Here is a 25,547-nt window from a genome sequence, read left to right on the forward strand (position 1 = left end):
AATACTTTCAGCATGTATGCTTCCCAGGCAGCAGCAGGTCTCATGCCGGTAGTCCTACCTACAAGGCGAGGGATGGGATGGAGACCCTTAGGGGTAGGGGGGAGATAGCATGTATACCTACCTCTTTTGAGGCCTGCATCATGGAGCGGGTGTTGGCCCCCTGCTCTTGGTGCCACCCCAGTTTAACCTCCTCCCCTAGCCTCAAACATGTGACTCTGTCAGAGATCCCTTTGTGAGAACTAAAGGTTATAGCACCTAAAAGACTTGGACACAGCTGGATTCAGCTCTCTGGGGAAGAGCTAGAACTGTCTGACCAGGGAGAATAGCACTTTCTTTTTTTTACTTAATATTTAACAGATGTTAACTGTCCAGTCTTTAAGGCCTGGACCCTTCTAGGCACCAAAGTCCCTCGAAAGGCTAAGACAGGTCTAACCTCTATCTATCGCTCTCTCCATGGCTCTCCAGTATCGCCTAGTCCATGCTTATGTTCGCCATTATCATTATTGGCGGACCCCTGTCTGCACTAACATGGAGGCAGCTCAGATTCTCCATATTGAGGAGCCACTCTGTCACAGGTTCTACATGGACCCTTACCTTCTGTTACAGGGCCCTTCCTTCCAAATCACCTTCATTCTTCTTATTTCAACCCTCTCACCCAACTGGGGAAGGTAAACTCTCTCCTCTCTTGGCACTGATCTTATCTTTTCTCCTGACCACGACACTCTCCTGGAATGGGGATGTCCTTTGACCTTCAAAGAGACCAGGCTTTGTCTGGGGTGTGTCTCATGTTCCCTCTGCTTCCCTTCTCGAGAAGGCATCAATAAATGATGAAGGCTGCCAACAATTGATCATTTAATGCATATGTGTATTCTCTGCACCCCCAGCCCCCATTTAAGGCCGGTAGTCTCAGGCCAAAACAGACTGGCCTCCATGAAGAAGTAAACTAGTTTTAGCACACTAACCCTTCAGCCTATTAATAAACAATACTTAATCAGGTGACTGGAAGAAAGGGAGGACCCCCCTTCCTTCATCTTGGTAAATGTATATTCAGAGAGGCAATGTAAATCAATGTTTAAATATTGTACTTTGTAGTGTTTCCAGGCACTACTGTGTAAGGGTTCTCAATAAGCGATAGAATAAGAAGCTAAGCTGTGGTAAAAGGGCATAGGACATGTTTTCTGACTCCGAGACCCAACTGTTATAAAGACTGGTTATACTGACATCTGTTGTATTCCTTTTTAGCTCTGTTACAAAAGCCTTTAAAGAGTTCATGGCATCTGAGCTGGTGAAACTGCTGCACACAATTTCAGTTGTTTCCATAAAATGCACAGCCATTACACCCTAAATACAACCTTTATGTTAGCACAAATGCATAGCAGTGGGGTTCATTATCTTCCCCTATCAGTTATTTGCTTGAAGCCAGGTTTGCTGTAACCAACTCATAAGTCTAACCCACAAAATAATGTGGATGGACTTCAAAGGCGATGCCTAGAGAATTATATCAGACACTCCAAGAAGACATCATCAAACATAGAGGACATTCTGGAATTCTTACTGTTGGTGACTGTCTATGATACTGGGGTGCAAATGGAAAACTGCTTCTTTGCTGCTAGCTTGCCCCTTTCAAGTAGAATTCATCCATTAGCAAATGGGGCGGCTACCTGACCTAATTGGTTCACTACAAATACGGGCTGAAACTATTTATTCAAGCCTGCGATTCGTGGGAGTTGCGTGTTCCATGGAACCGAAATGGGACAACAGGGAGTTCCCTCATCTTTTTTCCTCAGTGGCCATTTTCTGTTGTAGTTCTTTTTATAACTTGCGAAACAACTATCATGCACTTTCACAGGCTAGGGAAAAAGCTATTAGCAGCCCAGGGATCAACTCCAGGCTGCTCAAAGCAATACTACACAGTTCCAAGGGCTGTCCTGTGTGATATCACCAAGCATTTTTGCTTAATTCTTGCCAGTGTTTCTTGTTCAACTTATTGTTTCTATTCTTGCCTTGTAATTCTACAGATTATAGGGCCCCTTTACAATTGGCCTATCTCTTTCCCAACCCTATTTCTACATCTACATAGATCAGGCTGCGTAATCATCTCCACACACCCATTCCGCATAATGATTAGTGAAAGCAATGCATTCAGACAATCAGTGTTATGTTTCAATCACCTTTATTACTGTGCACTTACTACCTCCGTTTAGTATTTCCCTCCACACTTTGTGCATTGTAATCCACATTTCTTGTCCAATTTGAGAAGATAATTTGTCTACCACATGTTTGAGCCTTTCAATGCTACCTTCGCTTTCCCTGGGTTATAGAGTCTCTTAGGTTCACAAGACATTTCCTCCATGGTCCTTGGAATCACTTACAAGAGGTTGCCAGATCATGAATAACACATACACATAGTTGGACTACTAACTGCATAGAGAGCCAAAGCAGCAGGCACATCATTGACTGGAGAATACTGTGATGCACAGAACCAGAGATCCACGGGGATTCTCATATAAGTGTCTAGAGTTTCAGATGATTTGCAAAATCAACTGGATGGCTACACAATGCTCTTGTCATTGGATATGTATGCATGTGGGTCGAAAAAAGGCCTATCATTAACTGGCTAGATATAACTTCTCCGAAACTGATCATTGACTGAAGCACTCCAGACAATCAGAATTACTCATTATTGCTACACAATAATATATATCATGACAAGTCTTACCTGCACATTCCATGTTTGGGAAGAAACGTTCCTTATAGATCTCGGAACAGTTTGCCATTAGATTAATGGGACCCCACATGAGGTTAAACACCTTGGCAAATCCTAAAGGGAAAAGATAGATTTTAAGTTCATGTACGCCTTGTTAAATATTCAACAGAATATGTTCACAAAATACAGTAAATGTATGCATTTATTCACTTTGCCCTTGGTTGGTTTTCGACAAACTCATCTACCAGTACCATGATTCAATCAAACTCTATTATGTTCCACAGGAAAACAAGACACTCCACAAAACATAGACAGAAAAACTCTGGCGAGCAAGACTATTCGGCTCTTATAATTCATGGCAGCATGCAATCCCTGTACGAAAGCCTGGAAATAATTTTCTTATTACCGACTAGTTGTGACATAACAACTGACCTGTAATAAGAAAATTACATCACAACTGCTCTGTAATTGGTTATTATGCTTCAGTTGTGACATCACAAGGCCTACGGCTTGATCCGGCACATAGCAGAACTCCAGCTGTCACTGCTGCACTTAAAGCTGTGACACATTTGTCTAATTCCTTGCTTTGTGATATAGTTTTCTGTGACACTACAGACAGTAATTGACAAGGACGTGTTTATGGTAGATTGCTTAAATTGTGCACTTCTAGAGTTTAAAACATGGGAACAAGAATCACCTTTTTTAAAATGTATTTTAATGCACACGTTTTTGGACTCGTTATTAAACTATTTATACTATTTTTCTGCAACATTACAAGTTGCATGTTAGCTTTCTACAATCCAAACACATTCTACATCAATTATATGGAGCAGCAAATGGAAGACATCTTACATTAGATTAACTAAGAGGCCCAGTTGCAAAGGAAATGACCACTGTATTATAAGGAAAAAATACCCACTAGTATACATAAAAAGAATATTTGCAAATTACCTGAGAGTTGCATGACCTTATAAAGGAACTCAGACTTTGGCGTCATTCTTCTATTTGGTCACAGAACTCTTCAGTGACATGCAATATCCTTATAACGTACAGTAGGTGGATACTTCATCCCATATATACTGTTGTTTCGCATCTAGGTAAATGTCTTCTGCCTTGTACTTCCACAGTAGTCAGTGACCATTTTCATTGGATAATTGCATGTGAAGTAAACCAGGTTTTTAATAAACCCTGATTTAAAAAGAAAAATTTGGAGGAGTCATTGTAATCAATTATAATGTGAAAAAGGAAAAAAACAAATCAATTTTAAACAATGCAAGCTTTTTATGCCAGCATTAAGGGGTGCTTCAGCCATTTCTGTTGCCACCTCTTATTGCACAATCCTTTCAGGCCATGGAAGCTTTGATGACTGAAATGCAGTAAATGGGGGGGATAATCTAATGATATTTTTCATTCAGGTTTCTCTCTCCAAGAAAGCTGCTTTCTCTCTTATTTCCAATGACCTTACTTTGGCTTGACCAAGATTGGCTTGTATCTGACTCAAGTATTGTCTTCTCTCTACTTTGGCAATTCTGGTAACACTATGATGTAATATTGCCACTTCTTTACGTTGCAATTGGTGGTTGTACTTTGGATTCAATATTGTTCCACCTTTTACATGGAAAGGGTAGAGAATCTAATGAAAAAGGTAAAACAAGGGGGCGAGGTGGGAGATGGCACACGGGGCAAAGAAGCAGGTTTGGAAAAAGTAAATGATAGAAAACATGAGAAATTGACCAAAGAAAAGTAATAGGACGACAACAAGGAGGAAAGGGGCTGCATCAGACAAGTGAAGGGAGTTCAGGGTGTTCACCTTATAAAAGAGACATTATAATAACAAAAAAGGTATTATTAAGGTATGCTTAGATGGACTACTAAGATATTTTTATTACTTTTGCAGTTTTGTAGATCACAACATGCCGCACTGCAGTCCCTTCAAAGTGCTTGTCTGCCATGTGGACAACATCATGGTGGAAATTCAGCCACCATCTTGAATAGCCACTATGGTAGTATAATTGGCTAATGGGTTATTTTGTTTGGGATGGGAAGGAGAGTGACCAACAGAGTGTTTTCCAATAGTGGATCTCATTCACGCTTAGAAAGGAGAATGATCCCAGCAAGGTCTACTATGCTTCAGCCCTGATGCCTGAAAAAACTAGGAATATGCAGAGTAGAGTAAAACAGTACCCTTTCTATTCACTTGCTGAAAAATGGCGAAGTTCTATAGGGAGACAAGTTGTATAGAACTTAGGGCACTCTGCTGTGAGGTTGTGCATCAGTCTATAGTTCCTCTAAGAGCAATTCGATTGGCAGGGTATTTAGAAGCTCTTGAGACATTTGCTGGGAGCCTTATGGGAATTGCTACAATGTTGTGAGAGGATGGCTCCCTCTTGAGCTGAGGCTGGGCTCTAAATGTGTTTCCAGCCTTCTCTTCCTGAGATGCTAAGCCTTTCCTAATAAACAAGCATGGGAAAACCAGCAAGTGTGGCTTTGCTAAAGGGCACTGCTTTGGTCGTGTTGGCTTTTTCACAGGTCCTAGACAGAGAAACCAAACAGATGTCCTGCAAGTCGATAGAAATGAGCGATCATTGTAAGGAATGTTCAAACACTGGTGGTGATGGTCCACCATGGTTAGTGTGAGAAACCTGAAGGTGTCTCCCTGGCCAAACACTGGGGATCTGTCATCCAGGTGGCCAGGACATGGCCATCGCTATTGGATGCAGTTCCTGGGGGTGGACCAGTGAGGGAGGATCACCTGGATGGGGCTTCCTCGGGGAGTGGGGGTGGGACACTGACGGGTGAGAAACGGTATCCCCCTTCTTCTGACACCTTTTCCCCCATCCTACCACGCAGGACATTCAAAAGCACTGCCCCCCCCCTTTTCCAACACAAACACTTTTGCACGACACACCAGAGAATGGACTAACACCAGAGCCGTTTACCTGACATGTCCCAATACAAGGGTCAGGCAAAGTCAGGCAATTGATCAGTATCACACACACCTGACGGCCCTTTCCCCTTCCCACAGGGATAAAAGTCGAAGAAAGAGAGCACAGTACGAGCAAGGCAGACCGCAAGATGACACAGCTATCCAGACCATGCAGTTCAAGAGGAGGAGAAAGGTGGAAAACATTTAGAGGCTGATGAGGAGAGGCACAACCTTGCCCTTTTTGACAAAACCCTGCAGAACCTCCGCAGACTTAGTTGTAAGACCGAGGACAATAGCCCAAGTGTGCTGCAACTGATGTCAACGGTAAACACAGCGTAACAGTGCTGATAAGCCAGAGCGAGGGCGACTGCTGCTATAATGGTACAAGCCTTGACTCCAGCGACAGGGAAAACTAAGCGGTTCATCAAAGCCAGGGAGGGTTGAAGGGAGAACTGAAGAGAGAAGGGCTGTGGTGAATGGAAGTCGCAAAGTGGCAAGTTCAACTGAGTTCAAAGAACTGTAAAAGTGTTAAGGGCAGACCAGCTGCAGAGGGAACTGCCACCACGTGGGTGCTAACCTCAGAGAGTCTGGTTGATCCCCTTCTGAGTGAAACCACAGATACCAGAAGGCCATAGGAGAGCCGCCAAGTTAGGTCAAAGTGGTCATACAGGAGGTGAAGCCAAATCCCCCACACAGTCGAACACCTTTGCCCTAAGAAATGTAAAGTAAGTAAGGGAAGTGAATTCCGCAAATTAAGAAAATTCAATGTGAAGTTGGCAAGAGTGAACCCGGACGAGGGAGGCTGACGAGAAGGGGGCAAGTCTAAAGTCCCAAGAAACAGTGTGTCAACAAGAGTGAACCCGACCGAGGGATGTCCATCAGAACTGTTTAAAAAGACATATTAACATTTGTGCAGCAAGGAGTATTGCAAGACAAGGGGAAGAGAAGCACCCCTTGTCATTTAGGATCCGAGCCCGGCCATGGGAGATCCAGGGGGTGTAGCCATCGCCCAAAGTGTTCTGAAGGGTGAGCACCCAAAACAGGGGGGCCCTGGGGTTAGCCATTAGCAGCCTGTTCAAGTGGACCCAAGAGATGGAGGTTCACAGTGAACTGTTAAAGAGACATTGAAAGACAGGAGAACTACACTGTCCCACTTGTCATTTGGAGTCTGCGCCTCATCGAGGGAGAAATCAAGAGACATTGTAAGACAGGAGAAATACACTGTCACGTTTGTCATTTGGGGTCCGAGTCTGAATGAGGGAGATCCAAGGGTGAAGCCATCACCCAAAGTCCATTAAGAAAAGGAACTGTTAGTGATTTATGGAATACGATTCATTCAAGGGTCAGCGCCGGATGAGGGGGATCCAGGCGTGAATTCATCACCCAAAGAAAACATGAAAAGGAACTTTGTATTTGTATGTCAATTTACTGATCCTTCAAAGGCAAGAGACTTTTAGTTAAAGAGACTTGGCCGTCGAAGCTACTGAGAAGCAGCACCAGAACTGTTGTCTCTTGGGAAAAGCTAGAGAACTGTGCTGTGCTCCAAGATCCGACTTTACCTCCTGCTCAAAACGCGGGGAAGTGAGACCCAAGCCACTGCATCTTGACATATTATTGAAGAACACTTCTTTCTTTCCTTGAAAGCCATGCCACGCCCTTTTTGTATTTGTTGTAAGGTTTGGCAATACGTTTCTTAATATAGGCCCTTTTTATTTGACACAACACCACTAGGACTGCCTTATTTTAATTTGATGGTCGACGCTTGCTCCCATCTTCGGTTTAGATTAGGCGTTTTTCCACCCTGCGTTCATTGTTCAATAAACACCCTTGAACTGTGATCACTTGTGTCTGTCGTACTTGTTGCCAGCATGAGTTCCTTACATTAGCGATGGTTGCTCAAGGGTAGAAATGGTTGATCGTGGTTGATGATGGTTGCAAATGTTCAGGGATGTTCCATCGTGGTTGGCAGTAGTTGCTAATGTCTGGCAATGGATGTCCATGAATGGCAATGATTCTTAGGTCTGAGATGTTCAACTATGGTTGGGCCAAGGTTCAGGGGTGGTCAACCATGGGTGACGATGGTCGACCATGGTTAGCAATAGTAGACTATGTTGAGAGAATGTCTGTTGCTGCATCAAAGCAGTAGTTTTGTGCTTACAAAGAAACATCTATTTCTGTGCACACCAGCACCAGCACTGCGAGCAAGGAATGAGCACTTGCTGGTTCCCGTGTGCTGCCTGGAGGAGGCGTGGTCGTGCTAATCACATGGTGTATCACGTGACTTTGAACACCTTGAAGAGGCTGTTGTGCGGCTGTTTGGTGGATGGTAAGGAAGCAGTCTACGGAAGTAAAGAGGTAAGGAGGCATGGATTTGCAAGTGGACCCCCTACTTCCTAGACATGAAAGTGTTACAGGTAACTCGGAACTTTCCACCCTCTATCCCCAAGTAAAAAGTCCATCTGGTAGGGTACTGAGGAGCAAATTTCTATGCCCTGAGAAGCAGAAAGAATCCCGTAAAAATTACAAGGCAAAGAAAAACCGTGAAATTAACGCTAACTCTGGCACTATGCCAGTGAAAAAAGCGCTACCTTCAGGACCCTCAATGCCCCCCATTCAAACAAACTTTAGCCACCTCGAGAACCCTCTTGAGAAAGCGTCCTGTAAGGCCGTAAGCCCTTGGACCGCTCAGAAAACATCAAACGACATTTCCTACGGTACTTTGGAGAATGCAACGAGTGAAAGCTCGGAGGAGGATTCTATTAACGTGTCCTGTGAAACATCGTATCCGGCACTGCTACCTCCCCAATCCGAGGCCGTGTTCGCTGAAACAGATCCAAGGTTGGACGTTGGGAGGCCGCTGCTCAGTACAAGCCCGCCGCCATCGCCCGTCGTCACCCCGAAGGCCTCCGCTGCGGCGAGTGAGAGTGAGCCAAGCGGAGTCGTAGGACCACGCGTGGCTGATCTCAGCTTGCGGGTCGCCGCGCCGGTGGCAGCATTTGCTTGTGGCTCCCACGTCCCTCTTGCCCCATCGGTGAGGGTGATGGGGCCACTCGCTACTTTTGCCGAGAAATCAGATATCCAAGACACCAAGTTCTTTCACTGTTGCTGCCAAACATCAGCCTGTGTTAATCTCAGGCGACGCCACTGCGGAGCTTCTCTCCGCCGCCACCTCGTGGCAAAGCCAAGACTTGCAGCAACAGGCTTCCTTGCCTGTTATTGAGAATGGGTTCACGGACGCAACCCCAGATCGCCCAACCCAGGGAAATAGACAAAATGCCGTAACTGGTGAGCTCATTGCCTAGAAAAGAGAAATTGCAATGGCGCTATTAAAAAAAAAAAAAGCAGCATCATTAAGAGAGAGTGGAAAAGGAACTGGGGGATCATTTAGAGCATAGCTCCCAGCAACTAAAAAGGGCTCCAATTCAGAAACAAAAAAATGTGACCCAGTCAAATCCACCTTTCAAAATCTTTCGACACCACACACGCTCAAAGAATTCTTTTTTAAACAAACAAAGAGAATACCACAAACAGACACCGAACTTTCCGATGCAGAAATGCTCGATGTTCTGCTGGAATTACCTCCAGTGGCGCAACAAAGAGAAAGGAATAGCGGATTTCACTCATAGTGCAGTTGAGGCCCAGTGTGGCAACCCCACCACCCCACTATTCAGCAGCCGAGGTGACAGGGAGGTGCAACGAAACAGGATCAACCATTGTCGAACGAGAGCTCAAACGGAGACAATAAATCTGCTCGATGAAGATGTCCCCCCACATCATTCGGAGAGAGCCGGACAGGAGGAAAATTTTCTAATACCATCAACTATTTCCCCACCAATGAAAGTAAATAACCAAAGAAAGACTTTGTCACCAATACCAGCCAAACCGGATTTGGGGAATAAGTCCCTTCCTAGAATCGTTCCACCTGTGCTGGTTACGCATGGACAAAAGATATTTCCACCTGACCCTCCACCTGGAAGACCGTCTTCATATAATGACTTTCTAAAAGACACCTCAACACCAGTCAGAAATAGAAGATCAAGTGACATGGTGGGCCACCTTCCCAAAGAAACGCCAACAAAAAAGCCAGACTTACTCACAAACATGTCCGCCATAACAGTGGGGCTGGCACCCTTTGTAAAATTGTATGAATCAATTAACGAGTCAATGAAGGATTCTTTAACTCTTGCTTCAGCCCTGAATACAAAAGATTACTGCCCAAAACCAAAATAACATGGAGAAAGAGAAACAATGGGACTCAAAGCTTACCCGGCTTGAATCTTTAATTACCATACCAACCACTGCAAGAAATCTTGGGGAAAATAGGCAAAACCCCCAGTTAGAACATTTTGTGTCCTTAAACATAAAGGATCCACAAACACAAGGTGCAAAGGCAAATCAAGCCGTTAGAAGCCAAAGCACAAACTCTACGCTTCAAAACGGGAAGAAAAGCAAAGAACATCTAAAAACGCCAGCAATGTTTAAAACTCCAAAAGCAATTGCTTCGACTCAGGAAAAGATTGTAACTACCCACGCGCCTCCTCAAGCCCCAGTTGGCAGTAACTCAGAAATGGAACAAACTATAATCGAACTTGACAATTCCAAACTAAATGAGCAAGGCTCAATGGGGTATTCGTCACTTCTTGACCTGACGGTCCATCTAAACGAAGAGGAAACGAACTTGGAGCTAAACGTAAATGACGGAGAAGAACCACAAATGGTGAGTAGATCCCTGCCTTCAAACACAAATAAAACAAAAACTACAATGTGTAAAGAGACTGAAAAACTACAAGCGGATCCATCGATCAAAAAAAGGGAGGTGCGGCTAAAGCAAGATGAAAAAATACCTGAAAAGACGAAAACTGTAAATACTACAAAGATATCAGGGGAGACAAGGCGTCATTGTGATTCTAAAGTAACATCTACCAGAGTTTTTAAAATGCAACAACTCGTAGCCGGGAAAAATTTCCTTGTCTTGAACAGAAAGACGGTGCTGAAAATCTTAACCAGCATACCGGCATTGAAATCTTTAAAAACATCAGATCTTGTATTCGTGGAGCCTTACCACAGAGACGGGAAGGCTAAAACTTACCTTCACAGGAACATCTCGTGTACTTGGAAGGTGGCGAAGATGTGAGCGCCGCCCTAATCCAATTAGGCTTCTCGATAGAGGAAGTCCCGATGTCTGAAGGTGCGGAAAAGGCTGTTCCTCTGTGAAGCAATGCGACGGTGGACCCTTCGGAACGCCACCTAAACACTACAGATCTGCCGGTGGGCAGTAGAAGAGTCGCTTTCAGGGAGAAACCTGAACTAAGCAGAGGGAGATTCAGATCGAGATTATACTCGTCGAACACCAACACAAACTATCGAAAATTTCAACATGAAGGTAACTGGAGTTCAAATCCCAGACGGGGGAAAATCCAAAAGGACTCAGAATCCACTGACGAAACTGCTGAGTGGGCCCATAATAAAAAGCGTGAACCGTCGGGGCCTTGGAGATGGTTAAAGGTTCTGAACCCAAACCAGCAAGAATAACAATTAAAAGATTCAGCGACGCCCACGGGACCTCGAACATCGGAATGTTTACGACAGAATAGGAGTATCATGTGTTCTTGGAACACGAGGGGTCACGATCACCTTACTAAGCCAGATGCTTTTGACTTGAGTGACTTTGATATCTGCCTCCAGAAGACGTGGCTTATGGAACCACCAGTACTAGATGGATAAGATATACACATCTCTTCTGCAGTCAATGGTTTGTTTGGAAGACCATCATCGGGCCTCCTAACGGCAATTAAAATTGGATCGGGCATTTCTAGTAAAAAGAAAGTGGCCGAATCATATGGCATGTTAGCTCTACTAGTTGAGTGGCTTCATATAGAATCTATATCAAAAAGCAATACGAAATCCAACCTCGGAATCATCAATGTCTATTGGAACCCGCAAAGAACAAGTAACATGGAATTTCTTTATCATCGCGGAAACCATAGATAAATTTCTTCTTGAAGAGAAAACTGACTACATCATAATCTGTGGCGATCTTAACGCAAGAGTTGATAAAACTGCTGCAGCACCAAATCTCTGCCCCTCGGTCTGAGAGGTGTGCTTTGGACCGACTTTATGGACTCGAGAAAATTTTACAATGTTGCACCAGCTAGAGGCCATTTACCCCGAATTCCAACTTGGGAACGTGCCGAAACATCAGCAACACTGGATCATATTTATGTCTCTTATCCGTTCCTCCCCTTTGTTGACTATTTTGAGGTATACAGAACAAAATTCAGCGACCATAATCCACTGATAATGACTCTCGAGACCGAATTAACTCCAAAGCAAATATATCCTTTTGAGGTAGAGGAAGCGCGAAAAAGTCGTCGCAAATTCAACTTACAGCAACTAATATCGAGGAAATCGCCGAGCAATTTGATGTACTCAGTAAAACAAAGAGACGCAACAAGTAGACCAAATTACATGCCCCTTTTGTTGCCGTATAGGAAGGTAAAGGGTCTATGTCACCGACCCAATGGAAAAGGGGTCCACGAGTATGATAAAGAACTTGCCTTGAAAAAAAAAAGCAGATGCGTAAATTAAACCGTCTGGCTAAAGTCTCCAATAATCAGGTACAAAAGGACCACGCTAAAGCGGCCACAAGATCCTACAAATCTTGGGTGAGACACCATAAAGCAGCAATGTACCAGAATGACTCTGAGCACATGCTAAAAACTCTAACAACAAAAAATCCAAGAGAATTCTGGTCCCTGATCAAAGACAAAAACGATGTGACAAACAACCAACTCTCAAACGCCGTCTCAGAACAAGCGTGGTTAACCTTTTTCTTAGCACAGTTTGCTTCTATCTCGCAAACCTCAAACAAATCTCTATGCTGCACAACATCACCGTGGGAAGATCTGGCAGAACGCGACGAAATTCTGGCAACAATCCTGAAATTAAAAACCTCTAGGGCGCCTGGCCCTGATGGCTTAACCAACATCGATCTAAAGCAGCATCCAGAGGAATGGGCCGCCCTAATCACAAAAATCTTTAAGCAATGCACGATCACTAGGCTAATACCTAAAACTTGGACTGAGGCGGTAATAGTTCCCATTTTCAAAAAGGGAAATAGAGAAATTCCAGCAAACTACCGCCCTATTGCCCTTCTTGACATCATGGGGAAGATCTTTGCCACCCTTCTATTAACTAGATTTCAAAACTGGGCAAGATCGGCGCCCTGTCTAGATAAATTTCAAACAGGCTTTGTTAAAAACGCAAGTACCAGCATAAACATCCTGATTTTGTATATCGTAAAGGACAATGTTAAGAACGGTGCGCCTCCAGTCTACATTGCGTTTATCGATTTAACACAATCCTTTGACAAGATCAGCCGTCAAAGGCTATGGGCGAAATTAAAAACATGGAATTGCCCTGAAAAGATCCTATGCCCGGTGATTGCATTACACACAGATACTAAACTAAGAGTACGCTTAAACCGGCAAGGGATGTTATCAGACCAATTTTCATCAGAGCGTGGTGCTAAACAGGGTCCTATTCATCGCCTTCATGGGAGACTTCCAGCACACACAACCAGCAGTCAGAGCCTTTCCACCTAAATTGGGCAATACTGAAGTCTCAAGATTGTTATATGCTGACAACTTGATCCTGATGGATCAAACCCAAAATAGGTCTCCAACGCCAACTTACAAACCTGGCAAGTTACATCAGCGATAATGACTTAGAGATAAACATCTAAAAGTCAAAAATTTTGACGATGGGGAAAAGCCGTCCAGCAACGATCCAACAAGACCACTGGCATTTAAACGACACAAAACTTGAATCCGTGTCTACTATAAAATACTTGGGAATCATGATAGATTCAAAAAGGTCAAAGTGCGACCATTATAGTGCTATGGACAAAGACCAAAACTCTGACAATCCAAATGAAATTAGTAGATCGGAAATTTGGTAAATTCTCGCTTCTTCCAGTGATCCAATAATACAAACAAAAGGTAGTTCCTTCTATAATCTACGACATGGACTCGGCGTTGAACATCAATAACACCATATGGACCAAACTGGAGGGCTACCTATGGAAAGCCGTGTTAGGGCTGCCTAAATCCTCTGCAATTGCTGCTGTTAGACGTGAACTGGGCTTACTATCATTACAAGCATCAGTAGATCAAAGCAAGATGCATCTTTTTCGGAAAATGATTCTTCCAGATACCATTCCAATTTACAAGTTGGTTCAGATAGAGCTTAATCAAGGACGTTGCAGAGCAATAAATAACTGGGTTCAAAAACTTACAAAACAACTAGCAGATTTGGCCTGTTCGGCAGATGATCTGATCACGAACCCCAACAGAATCAAGACAAAAATAGCGCAAGCAGATTGGATCCAAACCGGCAAAAAAACAATAGGAAACAAACTCCTGGCTCATTTACCAGCAACAACAAATAAACTCAACCAACCTATGAGCTACTGCATAAAATTCCCCAACAAAAAAATGCAGAAAACTTTTATGAAAATAAGATTCAATCAATTACCAACGCAGGGAATCATAGCAATCCGTAAACAGACGCTTGTACTTGCAGATTCTGTCTGGATCCAGGAAAAGTGGAAACTCTGAGACACTTACTTATGACATGAACTAGAACCTTATTTTTGGGGGAAGCCTATCTGCTCCCTTTGATGTATGACGTACCACTCCGAGAGGAAAACACATGGTGGTGTTGTCTGATTGCTGGAGACAGAACTAAGTGGTCGACAGCGACAGTAAAGATTTTAGAAGCAGCATTGAGTCTAAACCAGAACCTATAAACTAGTCAAGTGCAATTTAAAGAACAGTGACTTTCTTTTATGTTGAGACACAAAGTTGCTGCAGTGAAGTGCCTAGTTTTCTGGTTCCAATTATTCCTCTGTTTCTTGATATCTACTTTTTGTTCTATCTTTATCTTTTTTATCTGCATCCATGATGCAGATAAAACGTGCTTTTTTCTGCTTTTCGTATCCACATCTTGTAAAAATCAAGTGTTTTTGATTATAAACAAGTAAATAATAAAAAAAAAAGAATGTCAACTATTTTTGGAGATGGCCAAACATGACTGGCAATGGTTGGCAATGTTAGGGAATGGCTGATCACGGTTGGCGATGTACATGAATGGTCATTTGTGGTTGGCAGTAGTTGAATGTGGTTGTCAATGGAGCCGACTGGTATACACATTTATTGCCTGACCCTAAAAACATACACCAATATGGAAAACAGGGAGACAAAGCACAAGCAACAACCCAGATCTCTATCTGCCTCCTCCACATCACTACATATTTCTAGTATTAATTTTATCTTACCTCAAGGGTGCAAACATGGGCCCCATAAACAAGCCCAAACTAAAAAGGTGAACAAGTTGAACTTGTATCTCACAGGTGTGTTAAGTCATCTTGTACCCCTAGCAGTCAGTAAGATCTCGTTTCATCCAACCACATATTTGAAAATGCATCACTTTCTATGGGTTTCTGTTTTCAGTGTCTGTTTAATGGGTTTTGTAGCGTGTTTAGTAATAGGTTTGGCAGAGATTGTGTCAGGTGGGACAGAAATGATAAATGTGTGAGTTGGAATGCAGGGTCTAATGTGTATCATAGAGTGTAACAGGAATGTTGTGATTAGGATGAGAAGCAACCCAACAACATTAAAGTACCTTCACCATCTACCCCACATTCCACACACAACCATCCCAATCATGGACTGCTTTGCTGGTTAGTTGGGATGGTTTGGTTAAAATATTCACAGACAAAATTAATACTAATTACATTTTTTTAAATTGTCGGTCCGAATTTTCACTGTATAAATAAATCGGGTGTGATTTTCATAGGTTGAGTTTTTAAGGATCTGCCTTCTACTCGCTTCCCCCCCCCCCATTCCCTTCTCTTTCGGACCAGCCTCCATATTTCACGGTTAATACAAAATCAACCACTAACCAAGAGCTTGAAAAGCATCACTGTACTGTTCACAGCCTCCTCTGATACGAGTACATGATATATAGTGTATATTATATGGACAGTTTCAGGAATTTATGGATTCCCCCCATTGCTACCCCATCTAAGATTCTTTTGGCAAATCAGTAAGTGATCAGCCATGTGAAAACACATTGGGCCTCATTTGCTTGCTGGTGTTTACACCGCACTGGGATGTAACACATGGGGCCTCATTACACGGTAGGTGGTAGCCGTGGCGCTAATAGCGCCATGGCTACCCCCTTACGGGTCCATGTTCCCGGAATAGGGACTTACCGGGTCATTCTGACCTGGGAGGACCCGATAAATCTTCATATCCCGGAACCATTCCCCATTCCCATTGAGCCCCCATAGGGCTCAATGGGAATGGGGATGGAGCTAATAACGGGCCCGCTATTAATAGCGGGCCCGCTATTCGCTCCAAAGTCCCTCAACGGGTCCCTTCCTTAACGCCTGGTAAAACCAAGCGTTAGGGAAGGGACCCGCAAAGGGACCCCGTAGTAAGGTGGTAAGGGATTACCGGCACTGGTGTCTTTACCGGTGCCGGTAATCTCTTACTGCCTACCGTGTAATGAGGCTGGTTTTTATTCACTGTGCAATAATGACGTATGTGTGAGGCAGAGCTGGAACACTTGTTGAAATTTGTTATCACCATCCTCTGCCCCTGCCAAATCAGCCTACAAAAATTGTGAGGGTGTTAGTATATCCTCCTGCATGCGATTTTGATACTGCTGGAGTTTCTATTGATACCTGTGGGATTCGCCTGCTTTTTCCATCTGCACAAAGTAGGCTGATTCCATGGGAATCCATGTAAATGGCTCCTGAGACAGTTATGACCTGTTTGGTTGCTGGCGTTATATGTAAATCGGAAACCGGGTTTGCCCAGATTGAGATATATATATATATATATATATATATATATATATATATATATATATATATATATATATATATCTCGCTCTCTCTCGCTCTCGCTCGCTCTCTCTCTCTCTCACACACACACACTGCACGACGTGGGTGCGTATGCGTCCTCTCTGTGCAAAGTCTGAGGCCAAGCAAAATTATCCCAATTGCCTTCTTATCCCATCAGTCATTCTTACTGCTGCTTATTATATTAACCCACGGAAATCCCATGACATTGCCATGTGACAGCTCCTCATGTAAATAATGGGAGATGAGTGCTGGACGACTCATTCATGGCTATTTCAATGTCTGTTTCATGCGAGACTTCAATATGTCACAATAAAATTGATCAAAGAGGAACATTCAACAGGTCTAAGACAGCTATGCGTGTGAAGAGATTGAAGCAGCGTCGACAGTTCACTTTACGCACACTTAACCAGAGAAAACGTTTGGAAACTGCTTTTGCCAATACTTCTACCGTACACCTTCGAAATTGGGCATTACTTTGCTGGAGAGCTGAAGAACAGTGGATGAACAAATAACTAATTTGTGGCATGTATATAAGCACGCTCTAAAACCTTTATATTGCAACCATTTAGCTATAGTAGGATTGAACTCTGGGAAAAGATTTTCTTTGTCGACTTGTTTTTATTTTGGAGTTATTTTTTTAACAATGACAGAAAGGTTGGTGAATACAATCGCATGTTGGAAAGCACTAGACCAAATTTAGTTTTCTAAGTCCTAATGGACTATTCCGAGGTGTACATTTTGGTATGGGAAAAGATGTTCAGTGCCCCTAAACACCAATAGACAACTTTCAGCAATCCCACAGTGCTCAGGATAACACCCATTGCTTGTGTACTTACCTTCTGACCGTCCCCAGCCTGAAACTATGCATGTATCGCCTGCTTTGAACAGGTACTCTGACCATGGAATACAGGCGGGCATTACAGAATTGTCTGCGGCCATGCACTTCTCCTCTTTGTAAATGTTCTCCACCTGAAGCAGCGCAATGTCATTCTGATAGGTTGTGGGGTTGTAATCTTCGTGAACTTTCACCTGTATTACAGGAAAGGAGTCAATGTCCTCGTCGTACTCCTTCCTGTCCAACAATCCAACCATTATCCGATAATGGTGCGCCTTAGAAGCTCTGTGAGAAGAAACGTGTGGGGCATTTGAAAACAATTGTAATTTATTGAAATAACGTTTAAATCTGAAATTCATTTTCAGTGCATTAGAAAAGATATCATGAACATTGAATTAGTGCAAATGTATGATCAGAGGGCTGCAAAGCATCAACCTGAGTTGCAGAGGAAATTGTCTGAGGGCCGGCGGTTACACAGATTCTGAAACAATATTTAGTAAAGCAATTTAGTTTTCTATGTAATTGCACAATATTCACTTTGTTATGCTAATGGGTTTAGTAATGTTACTACTGTACACTGCTAATAATAAAATGTATGGGAATTCAAACAAAAGATCTTTGCACTGGCGGTTTAAGTCAAGGTGCATTGAATTCAAGGTCTTCTGTGTGCACCATTGAGTGAGCCCTCAGCTTTTTTCAGTTCTAAATTGAGGAGTGTTTTGGGATTTGAAAGAGGTATAGATTCTTCTCCAGACACAGACCAGCAGTAAGCCTCTTAGTTAGAAAGTCTGGGTACTGTCATTTAGATGGTACGCATGGTAATCTTCAGCTATGTACAAGAGACCATCCACCTACGAGCAAGCATTATACTCTCCAGCTCAGGTTCCCAACTGACACATTCAGGACACACGTATAGCATTCATCAACATTCTCCCAAGCTGTCACTTATAGTCATGCACCGACATTTTAGTCTGCATTCATGGATGGCCTGCCAGACAGAACATTCAGCCAGTCACAAATTCTCCCTTCCTAACAGACAACAAAAACAGTGGATCTCCCTTCCACACCACTTTCAACTCATGCACACTGACTAATGTACACACACCTGTAACCAAGTGGATGCCAGAAAACAACGCACAAGTAAACCACGCTCTGCGATGGGTGATTAACTGGAAAGCAGATAAAACATTACTTTTACCCAATTATCAGTTATTCTACACTTAGAGTTAAATGATCCGGGTGAAGCAAGAGCCTTTAAGAAGGTCTAGCGGAGCCATTACTTCCCTGTGCACGCAAAATGATTGCCATTAGTATATGGCACAAGCAGCAAAAAGCTAATGACAAAGAAATTAAGCACTTATGAAAACTGCTGAAAGCAAGGAATTTCATATGAAAAATTATCCCTCTGTGGTTGGTTGTACTGGTTGGTAATGTTCCACCAGAGTCAGGTAATGGCCTCAAGCAAAACGAGAGCCCTTAACAAGTGTTAAGGGCTGTTACAAGGTGATATAACCCACCACCATTTGCTTTATCACCATTGGGACTCTGGAGATTCCTTTATCACTCAATACTTTCCCTCTAGCTCTCCTCCCCTTGATTTTCTTGCTATCATTGAAACATGGATCTCTCCCTCTGAAACTCCTACCCCGTCAGCCTTTCAAGTCTCCAGACCTTCCTTCTCTTACTTACCTGGTCTGACGAGCACATGTGGTGGTGTCTGGCTCATATTTTCTTCCCGCCATAACATCTCACCTCGACCCCAAAAAGCCCCATAGACTCCTTGAATTTACACCCTCAACTATTTCTCTTCCCCACTCCACTCACTTCATTTCTAGCTATCACACTCCTGGCCTCACTGGACCATTGTTCGATGAACTCAGGCAGCTCCTTGATTCTCTTTCCTCATCCTCTTAGGTGACTTTAACCTTCCGTCTCTTAACATTCCACAAAAATCTGACCTATCTTTTCTCAATGAACACGTAATCCACTATTTTCATAACCTGCCGACTGTAAGGGATTGAGAGTAAGACTCTGAAACACTGTGAGTGGTGAGTAAGTGTGGGTTACAGACTTATAGACAGGGTTTGGAAGAGTCCTATCTACCCTTAACCCTAAGAGGGGTTTCCCTGCCTCAACACAACTAAGGAATGTTAGTGTCAGGATGTTAAACCAAAAAGCATCCCCTGTCCCGTGTTCAAAACCCTAAACTGACCCTTACACGCTTAACTTAATATAATGTGCAAATGGGGATTTCTGTAAGCTACATTTATTTATTTTGACATTTATAGAAGGGCACCAAACCCGCAGGCATCTAGGCGCTGGTTACAGACAACAGAGCATAGTGATGAAAAAGCAAAACAGCATAGTTACTTTGAGAGTCATGAATGAGAAAGTATGATCAAGTGGAGAGGGAGTGCACACAACTAGGATCTATGCCAATTTAACAAACATTTTTTAACGAAAACATTTTTAACCAAACGGAAATACAGAAAAAATACTGCATTTTTTATATTTATTTAAATAGTGATGAAGCTGTCAGCAGAGAGGAAGTGTCTGCAGCCATTAATGAGTTTAGTGGCACGTGCTGCAGAGGAGGCCATTTCATTTACGTGTCTACTTAGAGAAAGTGAGGAGTCCAAATACACCCCCAGAGTTTTCACGTCTTTGGAGACTGGGATGGTAATTCTGTCAATGGTAAAAGAATTGTATACTCTATCCAGTTTGTTAAGTAAAGGATGCAAGCTGATGAAGAGCAGCTCGGCCTTGTCGTCATTAAGGCATAGTGAGGGTAAGGCCATCCAGGATTCTAAGGTGCAGAAAAGAAAAGGAGTAAAGTTTCACCAGGAAAGGGGGTCTTCCCTTCCCCTAGATTTCTTCTGGTGGTTTGAATTGCCACTTTGTTATAGTTCAAGTTTGTTCAAGGAGGAAGAGTCTTCCCTTGAGTTTCCTTTACGTACACAGTTCCTTTTGAGTATTCAGTCTTTAACTTTCTGGATCTAAGCTGTCCTTAAAGTGTTATGGTTATTCCCTTTTCCATTGATTGTCACTGTTTCACAATTTCAAGGAGGGGTTTTGACCCCTTATCTTTCTCAGTCCTTTTCCTAACCCTGTTGTACTCTACTGCCTGGGTATTGCAACATTGTTGCTTATCCTTCAAAATGGTATGGTTCTTCCCTTTTTGTATTGGTTATTACTGTTCCACAATTTCAGGGTGGGGGTTTTACCCCTGTCTTTTCGCACTGCTTTTCTTACCCTTGGTTTACTCTCCAGAGTATTGCAACTTTATTACTTGGTTGCGGGTCCCAGACTCACAAACTGCCTGGTTTACTTTCCTGCCAGGCCATTTTATGTCGTCTCATGGGTGTGAGTCCCAGGCTCACTGTTTGCCTGGTTCACTAGCCTGCCAGGGCTTTTCCGTTCTCCATTCACTCTCGTTTTCAGCCAGGATGTGGAAATGGCAATTTCTATGTACCCTTTTATTTGCAATGTAGTACATGACCTTTAATTTCCCCACTGTATTCAATGTATTGCACAACTTCATTTTCCAAAGTATTGGGTGACTTATTTTTCCCTAATGTGTTTTCCTCTGTGTCTGCTGCACTGTGTGGATGAGGGGTTGCGGACCCAAGCCATGATCCGTCAACAAAGAACCAGTTCTATCTCTTGCTCAGCTGCAGCCTGGAACCCCTTTTCACTCTTCCTCCCATTCACCTCACCCTATAATTAATGAAGCCTCTCTGAACCTAGCAAACCAGTTACACTTGGTGTGTCCGACAAGTAACATCCCCTTTGGCCCCAACCATCCTGCACTGTATGACTTTGCGACTCCAGCTCCCCCGAAAAGCGAGCAAATCGGCAGACTTTTTTTTCCTTTCCGACATCTGTACTGTTTACATTGTGTCTTTAGGGTGTTGGTGGAATGATTCCAGCCCTGGGAAAGGATTCCACAAGTTTCCCCTGTCCACTCCCAGGCAACCAGCTCGCAGCCAGTAACAAAGGGGACACAGTCCTCCCGAAGGCCTGCCAACTCCCCGGTCGTAAAACGTGTTCAGCAGCCTCTTTGACCTGAGAGCCTCCTCTACTACTCAATGACAGTTGACCTGCTTTTCTCCCCCTGTCAGTCCACTTGTGTCCATCATGGGTGGGTGCGGGAGGGACTCTGGCAAGCACACCCTGTAATTATCCTGAGTGCCGAAGCTAACCTCAGTCCACCAAGCCTACAATTAACATCCAACTGCAACTGATCCCTGACAACCAAAGAAACAGGCGAACTAGTTGTCTGCACCTCAACTCTCCTGGCAACCACATGTTGTGTTTCTGTGTTGGGGTGGCTGGCTCTGAGTTTCCCCTATTGAGGGAAGAGATGGGGGCGGGCTACCTGAAACTGTGTGCCCACCTTGCACCACCATCTCCCCTGGCAACCACATATTGTGGGCCTGCAGCCTTATATAAGCCTGTGGAGAGTGTTGGGGCTCCCCTTTTCTTTTCCTTGGCTGCTGGTGGTGTGATGTGCTGACGTGGGTTGGGGGCAGAGGCTGCAGATGTCTTTCTGGCAGGTACCCTTCCCCCTGGCTGGCCTTATCCTTCTCCCCTGGTTCCCTTTCTCCCCAACCTTGCTCTGTTTTCACTGGTGCATCTCCTGTCCTCTTTCTCTTCATCCCCTGCTTCCCTCTCCTGGCCTCAGCCTCTGCCCCCACCCCTGCCTGTCTCTCTGTCCCTGCCTGACCCTCTCTGCATCTCGGCCCCCCTGTTGTCTGTCCCCCTGTGTGTCTCTCCATGTGGGTCTCTCTGCATCGGTATCTCTCTCATTTCCCCCCTAACCAACTCCACCAGCCTCTGCCTTCTCCAACCCTTCCCCTTCTCCCATGCTGTCGCTTCCCCCACCTTTGCATCCAAGGGTACTACTCAGGCCCCGGGTTCCATATCAGTGGGTGTGCCTAGCTAGTCCAGTTGGTCAAATGTATCCTGCTGGCAATGAGTTTACTCCTCTTCCTGTAATAAATATGTTCCTGGTTTCTACAAAGATTTTGGTGCCTTCATTGTGTTCCCACTTCTCCATGTAACCTGCCTGTTATTACCAGAGAGGGGACCCAGTCCGTCTGCATACACAATGCACCCCCACCGAGTCTATTGACTCCCTGGTCCAAAACTGTGGCTTTGAATGGGGTCTCCTACACGGCCTCCCCCATTTTGGCTTGCCTCCCACTTTCACAAGGAAATAATACTTTTCAAGTATGGGTCTCTGACCCTTTCTTAACAACGTATCTGTCTCAATGATTCCACTTTCTTTAATTGGGCTCTCCCACGCAGCTCCGGCTACCTGTGGAAATAATGCAGTGAACTTCTCTCAGCTTGCTCTCCCTGCACGGCGGTCTCGTCAGACTCCATACTGCGTCTTGCAGTCTGCTTGCCAATTATGTCCCAACTAGCGTCAGAAAAAGTTGGATGCAGCTTCAGCCCCTGGCACTTTCTGTCTGGTTCTGTTCAGCTCTGTCAAATTTTAATGTCCCGACTTTGGTTAGCATTGTCCAATGACTAGAACGCAGTGTTGGCTTGCCGCTTCTGGTCATTCTCATTACTCCAACCATCTTCCTTGTCTCAGTACTAGAAAAGCAGGGATGGGGGTAAATAAGGTTGTTGCCTAGGAAAAGCTGGAAATTCTCTATCTACATTACAATAAGCCATACAGGACTGTTGCAAAGGCAAATGAGGGTCACTAAGAATTACAGCTGAAGGATTCTTCTGATCCTGGATTTTTCCATGTCTCTTGAGTTCGTCCTCCCATACATGGTCCTTCTGCTTATAGCCACCCCCCAGGGTCAGAGTCTGGTAGCTTCTGCCTTTCCTCATAAGAGAAGCTTCCCTCTGGGGAGTCAGTGGCAGTGTTGCTAGATTCGTCACACCACTCACTCTGCGGGCAACACTCTTGACCTCATGTTCATCCCCAACTCTCTCAGCAACCAACAGTACTGTCACGCCATCTCTTTCAGACAATTCCATTGTATCCACCACCATTATATGTCCTACCTGTAACCTTTCCTCACTACCTCCCACTCCCATTTCCAATAGAAATGTAAACCCTCTGCTATTCCTCTCTTCTTCTCTGACCTTCAACTCTCAGTCTCCTCCTTGTCTCCAGATCCTTCTTACACTGACACTGATTTCTGCACCTTCCAGTCCCTGCATCAAGACTCCTTCTCTTCTCACTTACCACTGGTAACTTTCATTCCTAATTCCCAGTGTCCTCAACCTTGTGTCTACCCATTCATAAGCGGTCTCCGCACTGACATGCAATGACTTCTGCGCAGATGGAGGTGTTCCCAATGTCATGAGGACCGTCAACTATACCTCTATGCCCTTGACTCTCTGAAGTCTTCTCATGGGGGTGCTGAAAGGTATTTCTGCCTTCCTCTCATTGGCATGCACTCGAACCATCCTCGCCAGCTACAAGGTACCCTAAACTCACTCCTTAATCCTCCTAAACCCACAGTTATTAACTCTACTCTTTCGGCTAGTGACCTTGCTGAATACTTTGCTTCCAAAATCGTGGAGTCCCTCCTGACCCTTCTTTTACCTGCTCCTCCTACTTTCTTCACTCCACCTACTCTACCATCTTTCACTGCCTCTATCTCATATGTGGGTCATACCAACACTAAGGACGTCCTTGCACTGCTGGTGAAGGCTACTGATGAACATTTCAACCTATCCTCTCTCCTAATCCTCCTTGGCTTATCTGCTGCCTTGGATACCATTTCTCACTCTGACCCACTCAATGCTCTCTCTGCTAGGGATTGACTTGCCTGGATCGAGTCCTACCTTGCGCCTCGTCAATTCCCTTTTCCTGGAACAATAACACCTCTCAACTCACTCTGCTTTCTGTTTGTGTTCCGCAAAGCTTTCTCTTGGGTCCCCTCGTGTTCACACTGTTCACTTATGCTCTCGGGGTACTTATCTCCTCCTTTGGGTTCTCATACCAACACTTCACAGATAACACCGAAATCTTTTTCTCCTTTCCCGAACTCTCCACTGACCAATCTACCAAAATCTCAGACTGTATCACTGTTATTAAATACTGAATGGTCTCACCCTCTCTTATGTTAAACTCCTCCAAAACAGAGGTACGTTTCTTTCCTGCCAAATCCTCTCTTTTACCCTCCCCTGACTATCCAGTTTCCACCTGACACTTTTCCCTATTCCTCTTCAGCTAGAAACATTGGTGTAATCAACAACCCTTCAAACATTCTCTACCTTCAGCTCTAAAACTTCAATGGAGGCTCGCCTCAACCTCCTAAATAACAGCAAAAGCAGGCACCTCCTTCCCTTCAAAACCGCCAAACATCTCCTAACCACACTTGTCTTTTCTAAACTGGACTACTGTGCCAGTATCCTCTTTGATCTTCCAAACTATGTATTCTGTCCCCTTGACAAGATTTATTAACTTTGCTACCATGACTCTCTTTGAACTCCACCGCTTCATCTCTACTTCCTCCCATCACCAGCGTCCTGTCTGGCCAACCATGCAAAACAGGCCTATATTCAGATTTCCCCTGCCAGTGCATAAATCCATCCATGGTAAGGCACTACCGTATCTATCTGCTTCTATCAAGCCCTATCACAGCCTTCACTCTTTGTCCTCCTCCACCATCCTTGTGGCACATTTCCCACCCTGTGCTTCCTCTGACATCCGTTCTATCACTCTTCTTGCTCTGCTTACTTGGCACTCCCTCCCCAAAATGAACCACAGTCTACATCAATATATTCAAAAGCAAATTGAAAGCACACCTCTTCATTTCTGAGCTATCCTCTTGACTCACCTCCACAGCCTTACTACTTACACCTCCCCTCACCGCTAACTGGACTCTTCCCCACCACACTAGCACTTAATAGTTTGAGGTCACAGCTCATGCTTCGCTGATTAAACTGCCTATCCGCTGGCACATACTTGTCCTATGTTTGTTCACCATATTGTTCCCGGCATCTGTCCAATATACCCCTTGTGGAAACCAGTCATCATGCCATTCAAACTCTCCCCACTATAAAAGGATCACTGCCTCGCGTTTATCTGCTATATTACCTTTTGTACACCCCTTTGAGACCAAAAGAGCTTGTTTCCCTGCCTGTATGTATATATGCAAATAAATGCAAA

The 25,547-nt window shown here is 44.1% G+C and overlaps 1 protein-coding gene and 1 long non-coding RNA gene across 3 annotated transcripts in view; one reads left to right on the top strand and one right to left on the bottom strand.

The window, feature by feature from the left end:
* LOC138516068 (uncharacterized) overlaps positions 1-25,547 on the top strand; it is a 111,214-nt gene that overhangs the window by 79,951 nt on the left and 5,716 nt on the right. The gene's annotated exons all lie outside the window — the stretch shown is intronic.
* The window catches only part of CFI (complement factor I), a 325,763-nt gene that overhangs the window by 42,296 nt on the left and 257,920 nt on the right, over positions 1-25,547 (bottom strand). For both annotated transcript variants that reach the window (XM_069630882.1, XM_069630881.1), the window contains 2 exons: positions 17,403-17,686; positions 2,720-2,821 (listed from right to left, as the gene is read on the bottom strand). In XM_069630882.1, the coding sequence (XP_069486983.1) occupies positions 2,720-2,821; positions 17,403-17,686 (386 nt within the window). The remainder of the gene's footprint in view (positions 1-2,719; positions 2,822-17,402; positions 17,687-25,547) is intronic.

This window comes from Ambystoma mexicanum, chromosome 6q (assembly GCF_040938575.1).
Source record: "Ambystoma mexicanum isolate Mex_15411 chromosome 6q, UKY_AmexF1_1, whole genome shotgun sequence".
NCBI lineage: Eukaryota > Metazoa > Chordata > Amphibia > Caudata > Ambystomatidae > Ambystoma > Ambystoma mexicanum.